The sequence below is a fragment of the Erythrolamprus reginae genome, chromosome 3 (assembly GCF_031021105.1).
Source record: "Erythrolamprus reginae isolate rEryReg1 chromosome 3, rEryReg1.hap1, whole genome shotgun sequence".
Taxonomy (NCBI): Eukaryota; Metazoa; Chordata; class Lepidosauria; order Squamata; family Dipsadidae; genus Erythrolamprus; species Erythrolamprus reginae.
Genome location: NC_091952.1, coordinates 201252426 through 201272476, shown reverse-complemented (window position 1 = coordinate 201272476; position 20051 = coordinate 201252426). Strand labels below are relative to the sequence as shown.

The 20051-nt window shown below is 38.7% G+C and overlaps 1 protein-coding gene across 2 annotated transcripts in view; it reads left to right on the top strand.

The window, feature by feature from the left end:
• ROCK1 (Rho associated coiled-coil containing protein kinase 1) overlaps nt 1-16322 on the top strand; it is a 91312-nt gene extending 74990 nt beyond the window's left edge. The window contains exons 29-34 of one of the 2 annotated variants that reach the window (XM_070747616.1): nt 178-266; nt 3272-3350; nt 3458-3719; nt 5212-5416; nt 10335-10391; nt 13127-16322. In XM_070747616.1, coding sequence (XP_070603717.1) covers nt 178-266; nt 3272-3350; nt 3458-3719; nt 5212-5416; nt 10335-10391; nt 13127-13130 — 696 coding nt within the window. In that variant the 3' untranslated portion in view covers nt 13131-16322. The remainder of the gene's footprint in view (nt 1-177; nt 267-3271; nt 3351-3457; nt 3720-5211; nt 5417-10334; nt 10392-13126) is intronic. The other variant, XM_070747617.1, reaches the window with a different exon arrangement.
• Nucleotides 16323-20051: the final 3729 nt, after the last annotated feature.

Genomic DNA, 20051 nt, shown 5'->3' with positions numbered 1-20051 from the left:
TATTTGCTTTTCATTGTAGTATACAGGTGGTTAGTTTAAGTTTCGATGAATGCTCTTATTACCAGACCTCACACCTTCTGTTTGCCTAGAAAATTTTACTTTTGACTATGACTTTTATCACAAGCAAGCAGAACACAGGCACTGATATTGTCTTTTCTTTTCCTTTTTTCTCCCCAGTATGTTGTGGTCAGCAGCAGGAAGATTCTATTCTATAATGATGAACAGGATAAAGAACAATCTAATCCATGTATGGTATTGGATATAGAGTATGTTTACCTAATATCAATTTGAAATACAAGTGAAATAATTTTGAAATCTGAAAAGACTGTAGGTGATTGTTGAAGTGTAATTCATTTTGATTACCCTTCCTAATAATTTTCCAAATATTTCCTCTAAATACTATCCCTTAAACTTTTTTTTGATTCTGAATAGTATTTGTTTCCATATAGTAACAATCTTGTAATTTATATTTTTTTGGTTTATTTTTGGTTGTGCAAACAACTTAAATCAACTTGAATCAACTCTTAAGGACCATATGGATAGATTTTTTTATCATGGTTTATATTGCTTCAGGGGAAATATGTTGTGAACATTGTGATAAATATTTAATGTTCTCAAACTTATAATTGTGAGGTGCAGAAATATAGAACTTATTCAATATAGAATTTATGATTTAAATTTAACAATGGTTGTCACAGAAATTATATTAACATTGTAGACATGTCACTAAATGCATTCTCTCCTATATCCACTCTACTCTGTTACCAAAATCAGATTGATCATTATGATTGGAATTCTTTTGTTTTAAGATAATTAAAATAACTCAAAATTGTGTTCATTTTTTAATAGTCTAGATTTTGTAAAAATCTTCAAAATTAAAAAACTTCAGCTGCTGTAGTACAATATGGTGAGCCCCACAATTATAATATGTATGTTCACAAAATAAATTGTTTGAGAGTATAGATTACATAAAGATATTTACATTTATCACTATAAAAGCTTCATTTGCATTCTTTTTCTGGTATTCTATTAGTTATGTATTTTTTTCATTTATGAATACTATGTATTGATCGGGCAGTGTGTTGCATGGGCATCACCTAGTGTTGTAAGGAATATCACCTATGAAGATGGACTATTAACATGAAATACAGTGATCCCCCGCTCGTTGCGAGGGTTCCGTTCCAGGAGCCCCCGCAACGAGCGGGTTTTCGCGAAGTAGCGATGCGGAAGTAAAAACACCGTCTGCGCATGTGCAGATGGTGTTTTTACTCCCACAGCGCTAGCGAGGAGCCGAAGATTGGGGGCGGCGCGGCTGTTTGCCGCCAGCATGGAGGGCTTCCTAGCAGCCCCCCAAACCCGGGTTGGGGGTCCAGGGGGCGCTGTCTCTCGGCGCTTTCGAGCCGAGTCCGGGAGCGAACTCGCTCACGGACTCGGCTCGAAAGCGCCGAGAGAGAGCGTGGACAGGCCCGTTCCTTGGCGCTGTCTCTCGCCGCCTTCGAGCCGAGTCCGGGAGCGAACTCGCTCACGGACTCGGCTCGAAAGCGCCGAGAGAGAGCGTGGACAGGCCCGTTCCTTGGCGCTGTCTCTCGCCGCCTTCGAGCCGAGTCCGGGAGCGAACTCGCTCACGGACTCGGCTCGAAAGCGCCGAGAGAGAGCGTGGACAGGCCCGTTCCTTGGCGCTGTCTCTCGCCGCCTTCGAGCCGAGTCCGGGAGCGAACTCGCTCACGGACTCGGCTCGAAAGCGCCGAGAGAGAGCGTGGACAGGCCCGTTCCTTGGCGCTGTCTCTCGCCGCCTTCGAGCCGAGTCCGGGAGCGAACTCGCTCACGGACTCGGCTCGAAAGCGCCGAGAGAGAGCGTGGACAGGCCCGTTCCTTGGCGCTGTCTCTCGCCGCCTTCGAGCCGAGTCCGGGAGCGAACTCGCTCACGGACTCGGCTCGAAAGCGCCGAGAGAGAGCGTGGACATCGCCCGTATCTAGAAGAAGTTGCCACCCGAGCGCTCTTGCCCGGCGGGAGGCGAAGCATATGGGTGGGGGGGCTGTCAGGACACCCTCCCACCCCAGCACTTTGCATCCCGCCGGCAAAGAGCAATAAGGCAGCAGCTTCTGCCGGACACGGGCAATGGGCGGGACAGAGAAGCGGGAAGAATCAGGAGGTTCCTTTGGCGGCTGGAGGCTGCCTGGCACCCGCTGCAGCCAAAACAACAAAGCCAGGCAGCCCCCAGCTGCCAAAGGAGCCTCCTGATTCTCCCCGCTTCTCTGTCCCGCCCATTGCCCATGTCCGGCAGAAGCTGCCTCCCGTGCCGATGTTCCCCGCCAAGCCCAGTTCGGCTTCCCTGGCTGCTTGGCCGGAGGGGGGGGGGGCTCGGCCAAAAGGGGCTGGAGACGCAGCGATTTGCCTCCCGCCCCTCGCCCCTGTGCCACCGGCACGTCATCTTCCCTCCCAGACAAAAAGGCCGGCCTTTGGGGATGAAGGGGTGTGTTCAGCTCTGCGTCTCCAGCTCCTTTCGGCCGAGCCCCCCCCCCCGGCCAAGCAGCCAGGGAATCCGAGCCAGGCTTGGCAGGGAACATCGGCACGGGAGGCAGGAGACGATCGGGCGACCGGAGCAGCAGCCAGGGAAGCCGAGCCGCGTATGGCGGTGACGGCGGCCGTCTCCTGCCTGCCGCGCCGATGTTCCCCGCCACGCCCGGCTCGGCTTTCCTGGCTGCTTGGCCGGGAGCTGGATGCTGGTGGTGGCGGAGGAAGGCGAATGCGGCTTGGAAGCTGGGAGGGGGGCAGAATATGGGAGGAGAGAGGCTTGCAATAGAGGGTGGAGGAAGCGGCCATGGGAGGGCGAGCTGCCTCAGGGAGGAGGATCGGGCGGGACCAGGTGGGGGCTGGAATTTCTCCGCCAGGGCGAAGGGCGGGCGAGCGGGTGCTGGGGAGGGCTTCTCGCCCTCCCGACAGCAAGAGGGGGGAGCGAACGGCGTGGGCAGGCGAAGGGCGGGCGAGCGGCAGCGAGGAGTTTGCGTGGGCGGTGGGGAAACTCCTCGCTGACGCCAGCAAGAGGGGGAAGACCCAGGGAAGCCGCTGCCATCTACGCATGCGTGCCCGGCACGCATGCGTAGATGGTATTTTTGACTTCCGGGTTGAAAAATAGCGAAGTACCCTGTTCGCAATGGTTGGGGACGCAATAAACGGGGGATCACTGTAGTCAATTTTATATTGTTAAACTGGTTGATAAATTTGCCTTGTACTGAGAATGATTATTAACACTATGTAATTTCATTTCAGTAAATTGTTCCATGTTAGACCAGTTACACAGGGTGATGTTTATAGAGCAGAAACTGAAGAAATACCCAAAATATTTCAGGTAAAGCATTTGTATTCATTACCTATATAGTTTATTCTTTTAGTTAATGTATAGACCCAGGAACTAACACAAATATTTACATTTTTTTTGTTTTTTGCTTTACTCAGATCTTATATGCCAATGAGGGAGAGTGTAGAAAAGACTTGGAAGTAGAATCAGTACAGCCAGCAGAGAAGACAAATTTTCTGCATCATAAAGGGCATGAATTTGTCCCAACTTTATATCATTTTCCAGCCAATTGTGAGGCTTGTGCCAAGCCTCTATGGCATGTATTTAAGCCACCTCCTGCAATTGAATGTCGGCGATGCCATGTTAAATGCCACAAAGATCACTTGGATAAAAAAGAAGAATTAATAGCACCATGTAAAGGTATGGCATGATATAATTGTTTTTAACTATTGTTCAATGTGTTTCTAACAGTTTCAATACAGGGTATACATATATGAAGTTCTTGCTGAAATTTTTGATCTAAATCATGATTAATTTGCTTAATTTGGCTGGAATCCAGTATATGTGAGTGTGTGTTTATATAAATCTAATTGAATTCAGATGGATTTATGTATTTTAGCAAGCATTTGTTACAGTGTGCTGTTTGTTTGGATTCAACCCAGTTTTTACTTTGAACCATTTAGATTCCTAAAATCACCTCATATTTCATCTCAGGAACAAATATGTGATATGTGGAATATGCATTAAAATTAATTGTTGCCTTTAAGGCTACTATCGTACAAATATTTACAAGTCCATGAATATAGTTCAGGGTAATTTGAAACAGACAACCAAACAATTCTTAGAATGAAATAATCCATCTAGAGTCATCTTGTAGGGAGAGAGCACCATAATAAAACAAAAAAAACAAAAAACCCATGTATATATGAGTTGGGCCTTTTCTGTTTACCTTCAACACTTCAGGGTACTATTCTGATTTCTAATTAAGTAGTTCATTCGCATGGCAGAGTAAGCTAAATAGTCTGTGTTTCAAATAAAACAGAATACAAATGTAAAACTACAGCTACACAATTGAAAAAAACTTGTTTTGGTCTATCGAAATAGCATTTTTTGAAAATAGATTCTGTTCCAGTTTTTTGCAAGGATAGTCTGTTCATTGATGTCTCAATCACAATCAAATCCATTATAATTAGAGAGTCAAGACCTCCTAAAAAGCATTTTAGAAAGTGGATAGTAATACATATCCATATTCACTTTAATGAGAGGAACTTTTATGTTTTTTTTATCCCATTAGATAACTATCTGCCCAATTGGAATATATTCCTTAGGAATTAAATTGATCTGTTTCCAAAGGGACAGAGGAGTTGTATGGTTCTAATGATCTTCCGGGGAAAAAATTCACATGAACTTTAACCAAATATAACTTTAGCATTTTGAGAAAATGTTGTGCCCATCTGGAATAGTGAAATGATTATATTGCTATTGCTGATCTTTGCATTTGGTTGACTTGCAAAAAACTACACCCAAATATTTAAAGATTATAACTTGCTCTATTGTCTGGTCATTTAACTATCAGGTTGAGCTCTAAAATGCTGTGCAAAAATTGAGATCTTGATTTTATTATAATTGATCTCAAGTGCTTCCTTATAACAATACCTAGTAGGTAAGCTTCTCAGATGGTTTTTATGACTCAGCACTAAACTTAATGAAAATTAGTAAGCTTTTTAATAAAATAAGTTATTTTGTCTTTTATTTTCTATGTATTTTAAATGCTGTTTTTATGCATCACTACAGGCTCTCATTGGAAGGAAAAGCAGATATTGATGATAATTAATATAATTTGCAAGCAAAAGAGGCTATATATTATTTTTTTCTCAAAACAGTTTGGCTCTGTTCATTTTCTTCCCACTAGTAAGTTACGACATAACTTCAGCAAGAGACATGTTGCTGTTGGCATCCTGTCAGGAAGATCAGAAGAAATGGGTTTCTCATTTAATAAAGAAGCTCCCCAAAACACCACCATCTAGTTTTGTTCGTGCTTCACCAAGGACTCTTTCCACAAGATCTACAGCGAATCAGTCATTCAGGAAAGTTAAAAATACTTCTGCAAAAGCTAGGTGAGATATGGATAGACTTTTTTCCTAACAGAAAACCAATTATAAATATCAGTCAGAATGATCAGTGTTTTAGAACATTTTCACACATTGCATACGGTCAGTAACAGGAAATATTATAAAACTAAATACATGAAATATTACTTCTCTAGATATTTTCCTAAAGATAAATTAACAACCTATACTGGGTATCCAGAGTCTTTTATGTTTTCATGTGAAACCAGACGTTGTGACTTGTAAATTAAAGCTTATAGCTTGGTGTGCAATTCTATGTTATTTAACAATCCATATTAAAATAAATAATGGCTGTACAAGCAATGTGCAGTATACAAACCCTTTCTTAGTATACGTAGTATGCTTTCAATCATATATTTAATGCACAACCACAATTGAGTCCTAACTTTCTGTTGCCAAGCAAGACATTTGTTTGTTTGTTTGTTTGTTTAATTAATTAATTAATTAATTAATTGGATTTGTATGCCCCCCCTCTCCGAGGACTTGGGGCGGCTCATAGCATAAGTGAATTTTGCCCCATTTTACAGCCTTTCTTGTCACAGTTGTTAAGTGAATCACTGCAGTTGTTAAGTTAGTAACAGTCATTAAGTGAATCTGACTTCCCGTTGATTTGCTTGTCAGAAGATCGCAAAGGAGATCACGGGACTTGGGAATACTGCAGCTGTCATAAATATGAACCAGTTGCCAAGCAACCAAATTTTGCTTGGCAACTGGTTAACTATTGTAAGTGTGAAAAATGGTCATAAGTCACTTTTTTACAGTGCTGTTGCAACTTTGAATGGTCACTGAGTGAAGTGTTGTTAATTGCGGATTACCTGTTTAAGGTTTAGAATAGAATAGAATAGAATTCTTTATTGGCCAAGTGTGATTGCACATACAAGGAATTAAAATTATTATTTTTATTTATAAATAGTGTTGGGCGAACTGAACTTGCAAAGTTCGGGTGAGTTCGCTGAACCCAAACTTCGTTGGGTTGACCCAACACTATTTATAAATAATGGTTACTCTCATTCATTCATTCATTCATTCATTCTTCACTCATCATTCACTCATCCATCTCGGGTAGCCAAGTCTCTTATACAGAATAACCTGGAAGTACCTGATTAACATACTCATCCTATCATGTGCAGCAATAATTGGAAATATACAGCTTCACAAGTAGCCTGCCAAGTGTCATTAAGGACTTTATAGGTGACAATCAGCTTGAATTGCATCGAGAAACCCTTACACTTGGGAACCACTGGTATTATGTGGTTGTCTCATGGTGTACTTGTAACTGCTTGAATGATTACATTCTGAAGTATTCGTAGCTTGTGAGTAGTCTTTGAGGACAACTGCATGTAGGGCATATTGCAGTAATTCGGACAAGAGATGACAAGGCATAAGTAATCATGAGCAGGACTTCTTGATCCAGGAATAATCACAGTTTCTGCACAAGATGCATGAAGATCCTCAGGAGTATCAGTGACACCTGCTCTGCTTGAGGATACAATGCCTTCTAGAACTAATCCCCAGTTCTAGGGGACATTAAAACTCATAGAAACTCAGCCGCTTGATGCATAAACTAAACCCTGTTGTCTCACAGCCTGAAAGAAGACCATACGTTGACAGAAAACCTTGATTGTATTATTTAATTGGCCAGGAGTAGGGACATATAGCAGATTATCACCAGCACTTTGATGAGACTTAACCTTATTCTGATGGATGGCTTCACCAAATAGATGTCAAATAGGTGTGGGAGTGAATAGAACTCCAAGGGCATATGGAAAGCAGGGGCTTAAGCCTGGATTTCTCCTTACTGCAAACCAACAAAATTGGCCTTGGAAGGAGAACTACGACAGTATCATGACTCTCTTTCCAAACTCACTCAACCTATCCAAGTAGTAAATGGTGTTGAAGTTTGCTGATCAATAAATATCATGATACACCATCCCCATCACAAATCCATCACAAATCATCAGTAAGTGTCATCAGTATCATATTGGTGTGCTACTGAGGTCCAAAACGCAACTGAGAAGTCTCCAGATAATCTTTTTGTACAGGACTTCTGAAGCAGACCACCTTCTCAAAAACCACCTTTAGAAAGGTGGTTGGAGACAAAACAAGTTTTCTTTAGCCATTGGAGCCAGCAATGGCTTCTACAGAAGGGGTGGTTCAAATGCTGATTGGATTATTTTAGCATCCAAATATTTTATAACCATATCTATCCAACTACGTTTCCAAGGAGGCCTTGGTTAGTCAGGAGGGCCATGGATTTAATGCAGAGATTTATAGCCCCAAGAACTCTTTCTACCTTCTTAAGAATAATGGTATCACTCTCTTCCCATATAACCATGATAGACTGTGCCACAGTCAACTAACTCCCTAGAATCTGCCTAGTTGGAGATTAGTTCAGAGTAAATTTTATCAACCATATACTTTGAATAAATCTCAGAAGCTCCTATTGAAGTTTCCCTGCCCCCTCTCTTCTCAGGCAGTCCTGGCACCTTGAACAGAACCAAAAGCCAGCTAACTGCAGATAGGATAAGAGTGTAAAAATAATTTTGTGTTACTGTTCTTAATAGTACAAGGTAATCCTTAAGAAAGGTTTTTACCTGCTTTTGATTAGATTTGTTTTTCATCTTCCTGAAGAGTGGGACTCTAGGCATCTTTTTTTATCAATTCAGACTTCCTGTGAAATCTAAGGGGCTCTCCAGAACCCCCAAACAGGGAGAGTAATCATCTTATTCCACTGTCATCCTCTAATTCTAGTCACTGACTAAAGCCTTGGTCAAACTATGCACCCCTCTAAAATGCAGGTGGCTAGGGCAATACAATCTCATAGGTTATTCCTTTTCTGATGGGGAGCAGTTGTAAAGAGTTCCAAGGCAATCTGACCACGAAGAGACTGATGTTACCTTCAGTTTGTTTCATCACGCTGTTGAGCCTGCTTAAAGTCCATGGTTACAATGGTGGCCATGAATTCCCAAACTACCTCTGAGTTCACACCAAGAGAAGGCAGATCTATATCCTCCAGCCTAGGGACCTGCTCTGTCAATTTGGCAGCTTAAATATCAAAGCTGCTGTGCTACTAATTATTCTTGCCATAATCTTTTCAGTCTCTTTAAGGTATCATCTCCGCTTTTACAATAAAAAAGGATGCCGTCTTTTAAAAGTCATTTTGATCCCACTCTTTGATTCCATCTCTTCCATCATTTTATTTGCACACTCTGCATTTTTTATTCCATCATGATTCTTATAATACTGATTCTGAAATCACAGAAGTCATGCAGTTATTTTTAATTCTTTGTAAAGGTTGCATTATGGATCAAGTTTCTCAACTTTCTTACAGCAAAAATGCTTTTTATTTCTTTAGTATTATTTAATTCTAAGATATTAATGCATACAGTATTCAATTAAACTTTCTTCAACTATAATTTCTGTAACAGCCTTGACATTTAATACTGTAGATTTCGCTGTTCATTATTATTTGTCAGGGAGCAGGACGATTCATAGATGCTTACACAAATATTTTTAAAGTGTACTCTTTAGATATAAAATAACTGAAATAACTAATACTAAGCCAAATATTTACTACGTTACTAAAAGCATTATTGCTATTTTTAATTCTGATTCTTTTAAATAGAATTTGCAGCATCGTTAGCATTTTCCACCTGTTACTAGGCAGAATTCTTACTGGTTTAACTATCTAATCATAGACATTTTTCATCATATAGAGTGCTATATCACTTGAGATAAGTTAGATGTTAGATGCTAAGCATAAATAAAGTTTTGACTGGCAAAAATATGTAGAATGGGTGAAAATCCATATGAAATCTGCATGTGTCTCAAACATTCTAAGAGAGTTGGGATAGGCATAGAGATAGAAAAGAGCAGAGCAGAACTGAATTTTATTTGACCAAGTATGACTAAACAAGAAATTTGTCTCATTACATAAGCTCTCAATGTACATGCAAAACTAGTACTTTAACTGCAACAACACACGAGCACATAATAGATTCAAACTAAATTTAAACCACTCCAAACTAGACTGCAGAAAATATGACTTCAGCAATAGAGTAATCAACACCTGGAATTCACTACCTGACTCTGTTGTTTCTTCCCCCAAGTCCAAAATCTTCAACCTTACATTGTCTACAGTTGACTTGTCCCCTTTTCTAAGGTCTATAAGGGGCATGCATAAGCAAGACATTGTGCCTACCGTTCCTGTCCTACTGTCCTATTGTCTTTTTTTATCATTACTTTTAATGTTATGTTTATATAAACTACTGTCCAATACTTGATTGACATAAATAAATAAATAATAATAATAATAAAAACAGAGCAATCGTCATCATCAAAATGATACCTATAAAAGAAGGTAGTGAGAAAAGATGAGAACGATGGTCTTAGGATCCAATTTGGGTTGGTCATCAGGACCAGAAGCTTAGTCTTCTGAGCTTTCGAACTAATGCTGGAGCCCATCCACAGGTAACTTTTCTCTACATCTATAAAATCATCTATACTTTTCTAAAAAAAAAAAAAAATACTAACCAGATCTAACAAGATTCTTTGGGAATAGTTCGTGTATATTCTTATCTCTTTCATCTGTGAATCTCATTATTCCTAGACATTTAAAATCTTGATCTTTTAAAATACAGTATCTTGTTTCTGCATTATTTACAAAACCTAAAACTTCAGTTTAAAAGAGAGATATTTTTTCTTCACTTTGCCAAAACTATTCATTTGTTGTGGTTTCTCTTCTTACTTTTATGTCCTACTCCTCATTACATTCATATTTTGGATTGATCTCCCATTTTACTCTGTTTCAACATTCAGATCACTTCTCCTTTTTTCACAAAGCATACAGTTAGCATTCAGGGCATATGGCAATTATCATGAAATGTTAATTTCTAAATTTCAATAGGTCAAAGGAATATGGATCTGTGGGGGACATTACTCATTCAGAGAATTCAAGTTACTGGTGAGTAGCTTTTGCTTTTAAACCCACTGGTACTTGTGTCATGTAACAAAAGTAAGAAAGCTAAATTATTTTCATCAAATAACAGAAAGGAACTTCGTCAAAGTAAAACAAAAATAAAAAAACCTCACACTAATATTTCTTAGACTTGGCGTTCTTTTGAAAGAAATCTATTACCTTTGCTTTCCTTGGTCCTTTTATATCATTTGTTCAAAATCTTTGTTATGCTGTATTGTTCTTTTTTATTCTGTTTGTAACAGAACAGTATGTGTATCTTAATCTTAATTCCACTATGTAGAACATGGCATGGTGATGGAATCCTATCTTGTGAAAAGTACATTTCTCTTAGTACTTTTTACTGCTTCTCTTCTTATGGCCTAACATATCTTTATTATCCAGAACTTTATCTAACATTACAGAAAGTTCATTGTAATTCTGATCAACATACTAAGGGCATTGCTTTATTTTTCCTCAAGAAAGTTAAAGCATTTTACCTGAAGGTTCAGATATTTTTCCACTTAGACATTGCTTTTTAAAAACTGTTGTTAAATATTTCAGTTAGTACAAACTAGGATGCAAGCTCACTGCGGCAGGACTTCCAGTTTTATCCAAAGCTTTGTACAATTTTCTTGCACTTAAAATCTAATAAATTTGTGTCTGAAAACTGAACTATACATCCAACCATAAATATTTTAAATATTACATTACGGATGAATTTTCAATTTTCTTAAGGAAATAATTTTAGATCTTTCTTGTTCCTTTTTCTTCCCAATTCTGCCAAGAATAATGTTAACCTTCCTTTGTTATTCCGAATTGTTTATCAATCTTAATATTATAAGAGAAATGCAAACTCATGTATAAAATAATCTTATTTAAACATTGAAAAGTAAATAGCTTACATGGTATACCGGGAGTCAAGATTATACATGATACTTTTGTTAGGTTCTGGTAATTTTAATATTGAAAATTGAAAGAAGGGACACCTGCCCACAATAATGAAAATACTGTATTTTTTGGAGTATAAGATGGACCAGAGTATAAGACGCACCTTAGTTTTGGGAAAGGAAAATAGGAGAAAAAATCTGCCTACCAGGTATTCATCTAAGTCTGGTCAGCTTCAGCACATTATTTTATTCCCAGGTTAGAGCTTTAAAAAACCTTATTCAGAGCAAGTAGCAATGAAAACAAGTCTGCAAAGACTTAGGGCTGGAAAAAAACCTTCTTCAGAGAGAGTAGTAATGGTAAAGCCAGTAAGTCAGTAATATTGTTAGCACTGCATTAGGGCTGGAAAAAACCTTCTTCAGAGAGAATTGCGATGAAAAAACCCCTGCACAAACTTAGGGCTGGAAAAAAACCTTCTTTGGAGAGAGTAGCAATGAAAAAGACTGCAACCCAGGAAGATCGTTAGCGCCTCATTAGGGCTGGGTGGGTGGGGGGAAGCTTCGAAAAAGCACCCAAAGTTTCAGTCTCTTGGGGGGAAAGGTGTGTATTATATTCTGAAAAATATGGTACTTTAACATGACTTTGAGAAACAGACACATCTTTGGCTCAAATAACCCAGTGGGACAATTATTAATGTTTAAACTTTTGTACTGAAAAGTGCCACCTGGTTCGAAGAACATAACCATAATAAAATATTTTAGAAATTGAATTTAAAAGGATATTTTGTTATTTATACAAATAAACAAAAATAATAAAAATCGGGTAGAAGTGTTTGTTCCTCCTTTGAAAAGTTCCTGGGAACAGAAGTTTAAAAGCATATTATTTATATGCTTTTATATATTTATATCCCATATTTATTATTTTTTATAAATAACTCAGGCAGTGACTTATTCCTCCTCCCCTGCCCAAAAAATCCTATGAGGTGGTTCGGAGCGAGAATAACAGAATAACAGAGTTGGAAGGAACCTTGGATGTCTTCAACCCCCTGCTTCAATAGGAAACCCCATACCATTTCAGACAAATGATTGTCCAATCTCTTATTTAAAATATCCAGTGTTAAAGCACCCACAAACTTCTTGAAGTGAGTTGTTCCATTGATTAATTGTTCTATCAGATATTTCTCTTTAGAGTTGGTTCCAGGAATTAGTTGTTTAGTTTGATTAGTACCCATGCATTGGGAGGTTGACTTTGGTGCAGTCACCCACTTAGCTTTCATGCCTAAGGCCAGGGGTGGACTACTGTCCGGACCGGGAGGGGGTGGGGAACGCAGTAGGATACTGAAAATGAAGCTCCACCCCAGAGCACCCAATTTGCACTGAAAGATGTTAAAAGAAAATGCAGGGCGTCCTGCATAAGCCACGCCTACAGTGTGGTAGTAAAAATTTTGGTAGCCCTTCACTGCCTAAGGCCGACTTAGAACTCACAGGTCTCCTGATTTGTAGCCTAATGACTTAAGAAGTTGATCAAGCTGGCTTGATCTTAAATATTTGGTAATTTAATTTAGTTACTACACTATGTCACTTATCAGTAATTTTATCAGGTGAGAATCATTAATTAATAACTTTAAAAACAATAAGAACTGAGGGGATCACAAAATCATGGAAATTCTAACTCTCATAACTATTAAGGAAATGCATTAACTATGAAGAGGTTCTGGTTTTCCCAACATGAATATTTTACAAGTATTGCTCTTATGCTTTAATTTAAAAGGTAAACATTTTTTTCTTAAATCTGTAATGTAATATAAAATGATATAAACATCTGTAATTCTGTTTTTTTTGTCTTGTTTATTCCAGTTAACAATATATGCAGGCTTCATGGATCTGACATGATGCAGTCTGAGAATGGTGGATTTTTTTTCACCATATAGAAGTGTTCAGACCGGTTGTTCTTTCCGATACAACTTTCACAAGCTTCAGGGCTAAGACTGCTGTTACTCACTCCTCCTTGCTTTGGCATAAAAAGCTCGCTGAGGGTATCTTATTGCGGGTTTGCCTTAAGGTAGATTAGATTAATTATTACTATGTAATTGCAAGTAAAAGCAAATAAAGCTTAGAATTAGTGCTGCCTTTAGAAATTCCTGAAAAAAAAAATGTTTGTCAATCTTAATGGAATGTGGTAAGCTTTTCTCATATCAATGAGAATGAGAGAACTATTTACCCTATAAGAGGGGTATTTATATTGGGATAAGCACGCAGACTTGAATATAGAAAGAAGGTATCTCAAACTGAGAGAAGATGAAATTTTCATGGAAAACTCGAAGTTGTGCTAAAGCAGCAAAATTTGCTTGAAAACAAAGCCTTATGTAATCACTTGAACTTCAGTGCCTTTTCTGTATTGTTATTAATGCTAATCATTCGTGATAGCTCAAAGTATTACACAGTTTGCTTTACAAAATATTAACTTCACATATTGGTAATGGAGGAGAAAATGAGTAATTAAGGTAATCTATGCATTATTGCCAAGCCATACAGAATTGTTTTTCAAGTGGCGTTAGAAGTAACTGTTAAAACAACCAAGTTTGGAAGTGTATTTTGGTTCCTAATTGTTCCATAATTTTTATAACATGTTTCATTTAACAATTTGAAGTGTGAATCACAGTAAGCATACACATATGTCTATGTATGCTCCGTTTAACATGTAAATTATTGTTAGAATATTTTTATGGTTGTTGCCCTTTTAGTGCCTTACTCTGATCATTCTTTTACTGCCATGTCAAATGAGTTTAGAAATTTCAAATACCTATGATGTGTGTCAGTAGTTTTATTGATTGAAGTATAGTAGGATCTAGTTCCATTTTCAGTTGTACAATCTTGAATAAAACTGTTGGTTATCACAAGATAATTTAATCATAATACAATAGTAATAAAAAATTTACCGTGAAAACAATTTAAATCTCTGTAATATGTTAAAATTCCAGGTAATACAGGAATTGAATACTTTTTAAATTCTTGTCTTGTAGCAGGAATATTATTATGGTATTAACCGTATGATTTATTTTATTTTTAACCAGATACCTCTTTAGTAATTTATAATGGCTTTGCAGTTATGTATTAAATAAGAAGCACTGGAAAAAGGATTCGTCTCTATGGCGATTTGCATGTTTCAAGTGGTGTTGAAAGCCTTAGTAATAGATATGTAATAAGCATATCTGTTAATACAGCAGTAATGACTCGTGCTCATTTAATACAAAATAAAACTAATTTATGAAATAATTATTTTGAAAATGACTGTGGTATTTTTCTCCAGAATACAGTTCCTAGGAAGTTTTGTTATACTTTACAGATGACCAACTGTTAACATATTTAAATCTGATGCAACTTGATAATTTTTTAAAAAAAATAAATTTTTATAATGTCATACTACATTTTAATACAGGGTAAAGTAGTAGAAATCACATAGGATATTAAAGAACTTGTTTTGATAATAAAATTGTTAAATTTACTACGATAGCACATAATGATTTCCATCAGAAGCCTCATACCAGGTACACAGCTCTTACAATATTGTATTTCCATGAATTTTAATTTATGCAGAAACCATAATTTTAATAAAATATGTTACATTGATTTCTGCACTCTGGGAATCGGTGACATTGTTGTTACTATATACAAATAATATGGACTCTAACAAAACTTAGGTGAGAAATAGATTTGAGAGAAGATTGACAATGAATGCTGAAAAGTTAAAGGAGGTTAGGAAGTTAAAGTGTAGTTAAAGAAGGCCAGAGGAATTTGATTTTGTCAAAGCAGTCTGAGAAAAGAGGACAGGGTGTTTGAGATAGGAAGGCAAAAGACTGTGGGATGACTGACATGTAGTGTGAGAAGCCAGCAAGTGGAAAGAAGGAAGAGGGGAGGATTCATATGCTTGAGATAGTATAAAGCCAAAGAGATGGGATTAAAAGGTATAGAACTATAAAGTTTTGTTAACTGATCAGAGCTTGAGAAAGGGTCCATAGATTGGTTAGACAGACTGCTAGGTCTACAGTGAAGAAGAAAGTTACTTTGAGAGGAAACTGAGAAGATAACCAAGGGTATGGTTACTGAATTTGATTGTTTCCTGGTTTTTAAAACCAGTGGAGTGAAAAGGTATGGAATTTGAAATATTTTGAGCTTGAAATACTTTACAAAACTCAAAATTGAAAACAGCTGCCCAAGCTGTTGTAGAAGAGTTCTGATCTCTAAATGGTACCATTTTGAGTTGGAAACATTTTGTCAGAATAATGGCTGAATGCTTCTAATAAGGTTCAGAACAACCCATTTCGGTCTTGAATTATTTTATATTCTTATAATTAAAACTTTAAAATTAAGGATTTTTTAAAAAGAAAAAGGACTGCATTCATGAAGACAAAATAGAATTTGTTTGATTTAAAAAAAAAAATAGGTATAAATATTACCTATAAATGTGCAATTTTCAATGTTTTTACCACTATTAACAATTTCAGTAAATGGGATGAGTGATGCTAACAGGAAGAAAATAAATAATGTAAACCATACCCAAATAGTAGCTTAATAACACCAGAACTGACATAGAATTATATATTATAGGGAGAGGTATATTTATGCAGAACAATACTAGTCCATCTATGAAATATTACCATGCATTCTGGAGAATTATGCCTAAACCCAAAATTTAGGATACTCGATTTGTTTAATCTCCAGGGGCTATTTTATAATGTTGAAGAATTCATTCCTATGATGTATAATTGTAAACATCTAATCATGCCTGGTTGTGAATTTGGTGTCAGGCCCCTCCCTGCAATGTCAGTAAAATGTGTTTTAATGCAACAATTTCAACTATATAATGTATCAGATTCTGTATTTATAGTAGATAAATTTTCATTCTGATGGTTTGTTCTTTGATATTCCTCAACCCGTATGTATATATTTGCCACTTTATAAATCCACTTCATGAATCATTTGGAATAGCTGTTGCCTGTAAAACATTATGCTGCAATAAAATAAACCAATGAATCTTTGAATTGCCAAAAAAGTTGTTTTAGTGCTCCAATAGCTTTTTCAGAAGTGTGCTTTCAATAATAGTATGTTTTATTGTAAAACACAATAAAACTTAATTGAAAGTTTTAACTTGTGTTTTTAAATTTTGCAATGGATGGGGGAGGGGAGGGGGAGAAAAGGGGATCCAAGATGGTCAGCTGGGAGACAGTTGGAACAAAGGTGTTTAAGAACATTCTTTTTTAAAAATGAAAACTTTGCATTCAACAACCTTTAAAAGGATTTGCTTCTGCAATAATCACCAGCAATGTAACACATTTATGTATTTATTTTTTATTGGAGTTTGTTGCATAACAATCAAAACCAGAAACACACACAGATAACTGATTCATCTGGATTCATTAACTTCTGTGTTTTTCCCAAAATAAGACAGGGCTTTATATTTTTTTAGATCTCTGAAACATGGCCTTGATTTTATTATTGGGGGTGGGGGTATTATTTTTTAGGGTGCAGTATGCAGCAAGCGTGGGACTGGATATCCCATCACCTCTGCCTCTCCTCCCTGTTCTTGGTGCCGGCTGAGTTGCTAACCTGCGGCAACTGCTTCATGGAGAAAGACTCTGCAAAGCTTTTGTGCCATTGCATGCACGAACTGCAGGACTGCACCTGGGACAGCACAGCTGGGGTCCTGTTGCCATTCGTGCATGCAACAGCATAAGCCTTGCCAAGTTCTCCACAAGGCAGTGGCAGTGGTGTGACGAATCTCAAAGAGACTCATTTCTGGCAGGTGGGACGTGTTGGACCGCAAGACCCACGTCCTAACTGACACTTGTAGCTCTGTCATATTCCTCGCCTTTGTGTCCACAGAAGCCCATTGTAAAAGAAAACTACCTGTGAGTTCAAACTTCTCAAACTCATGAGAAGTTTTCTTTTACAATGAGTTTCTCTGGACACAATGCTGAAGAATGCAATGGAACTAAACATGTCAGGATGCACATCTCATGGTGAGGCACAATTTGGGGGTGGCAGGGTGGGTGGGACGGGCCATGAGAAATGCATATCTCCGGGACCGCCTTCTGCCGCACGAATCCCAGCGACCGGTTAGGTCCCACAGAGTTGGCCTCCTCCGGGCCCCGTCGACGAAACAATGTCGTCTGGCGGGACCCAGGGGAAGAGCCTTCTCTGTGGCGGCCTTGACCCTCTGGAATCAACTCCCCCCGGAGATTGGGACTGCCGCCACTCTTCTTGCCTTTCACAAACTCCTCAAAACTCATCTTTGTCGTCAGGCATGGGGTAATTGATTCCCCTGGGCTGCTTCCGCTTTACGCATGGTCTGTATGAGATATATGATTGTTTTTTATATTAAGGGTTTTAAATTGTTTTAGTATTGGATTTGTATTGTTTTTGTTGTGAGCCGCTCCGAATCCTCGGAGAGGGGCGGCATACAAATCTAATAAATAAATAAATAAAATAAATCCTACATGGGACTTGTAGTTCCGTCACGTTCCTTGATGTTGGGTCCGCTGATCCTCCCCACCTCCAGCTCTCGAGTGAAGCAGGAGGTGGAAGAATCTCTTGCGGGCTGCCTGAGAAAACCGAGGTGACAGCCAAACCTCTAGCTGGGCTCAGCTGCAGAAACAGGCTGGCATGTACTCCTTGTCTCTTTCAAAGCCCCCCCCCCGCTCTCTCACTGCACTCCCGGGGGACGGGGGAGAGCATTTTTAACATCCCCCAGCTCAAGGGAAGCCTTGGAGCCTGGGGAGGGCGAAACACGAGCCTACTGAGCCTACCAGAAGTTGGGAAACAGGTCATTTCTGGCCTCCAGAGGCCTCCGGGAGCAGGGAAAGCTATTTTCGCCCTCCCCAAGCATTGAATTATGGGTGTGGGCACTCACACATACGCAATAGTGCACGCACATGCTCTTTTGGCACCCGAGAAAAAAAAGGTTCGCCATCACTGGTCTAGTGGTTAAGCACCAGACTAGAAACCAGGAATATGTTGGCATGAAAAACTGGCTAGTGCTCTTGACCCATCTCACACACACAGTCCAATCTATCCTCACAGGCTCATTAGGAAATGTTACCAGAGTGGTATATTTTAATGCATTTAATTTTGCAAGCTTTTTACTTCAATAAAGTTCTCACTGCAGAACTTTGCAGATCTTTTCACTGCGCAACTTTGCAGTGATTTGCAAAGGAATTTGCAAATCACTGGTACTATGCTGTTTCATAATTACCGTTTTCTAAATTAGTCTAATATAATTGCCAAAGCCTATTGAGGGTGCCAGATATCCAAAATGCTATTTTACATTACAGGCCAAATCTTGCAATCTCACACAAACAAAAGCTACATAAATTACTGTCATCAAATATCAGGTTTATAAAAGGGTAACTCAGCATGTTGCTATTCTGTTGGTAGTTCATGCTGTGTTATGGTCACTAGAAGATATAATTTAAAACTTCCTTAATTGTAGTTTATAGTGATTGTGAATTGATTAGATACACAGAAGAAGAAAAAATCACAGAATCGATTGACGCTTTGTTTTCATGTGTTCGGCAACGCCAAGGAAGAACAATGTAATTTTATTTATTTCATTTATTTGTCAAACATGTACAGTATAGGATAGCAGTTTGTATAAACAAATAGTAACTAAAAGAGGACAATAGGATAGTAGGACAGGGATGGTAGAATAGAATTCTTTATTGGCCAAGTGTGATTGGACACACAAGGAATTTGTCTTTGTTGCATATGCTCTCAGTGTATATTAAAAAAAATACACATTTGTCAAGAATCATGAGGTACAACACTTAATGATTGTCATAGGGGTCAAATAAGCAATCAGGAAACAATATTAATAGAAATCTTAAGGATACAAGCAACAAGATACAGTCATAAGTGGGAGGAGATGGGTGATAGAAATGATGAGAAAAATTAGTAATAGTAGTGCAGAGTAAATAGTTTTACAGTATTGAGGGGATTAATTTTTTTTAGCAGTGATGGTATTTGGGAAAAAACTGTTGTGTCTAGTTGTCTTCTTGGCGTGCAGTACTCTCGCGATGTAGAGTAGGAGTTGAAACAGTTTATGCCCAGGATGCGAGGGGCCAGTAAGTTTAAGTTTAAGTTTAAGTTTAATCAGATTTGTATGCCGCCCCTCTCCGCAGACTCGGGGTGGCTCACAGCAACAGCAATACAAGACAAATCCAATATTAAATTAATTTTAAGAACACCACAAGTTAAAAACCAATCATACACACTAGCATACCATACACAAATTTTATAAGCCTAGGGGGAAGGAACATGTCAATTCCCCCATGCCTGACGACAGAGGTGGGTTTTAAGGAGCTTACGAAAGGCTAGGAGGGTGGGGGCAACTCTGATATCTGGGGGGAGTTGATTCCAGAGGGTCGGGGCCGCCACAGAGAAGGCTCTTCCCCTGGGTCCCGCCAAACGACATTGTTTAGTTGACGGGACCCGGAGAAGGCCAACTCTGTGGGACCTAACTGGTCGCTGGGATTCGTGCGGCAGAAGGCGGTCCCGGAGATATTCTGGTCCGGTGCCATGAAGGGCTTTATAGGTCATAACCAACACTTTGAATTGTGACCGGAAACTGATCGGCAACCAATGCAGACTGCGGAGTGTTGGTGTGACATGGGCAAATTTAGGAAAGCCCATGATAGCTCTCGCAGCTGCATTCTGCACGATCCGAAGTTTCCGAACACTCTTCAAAGGTAGCCCCATGTAGAGAGCGTTACAGTAGTCGAGCCTT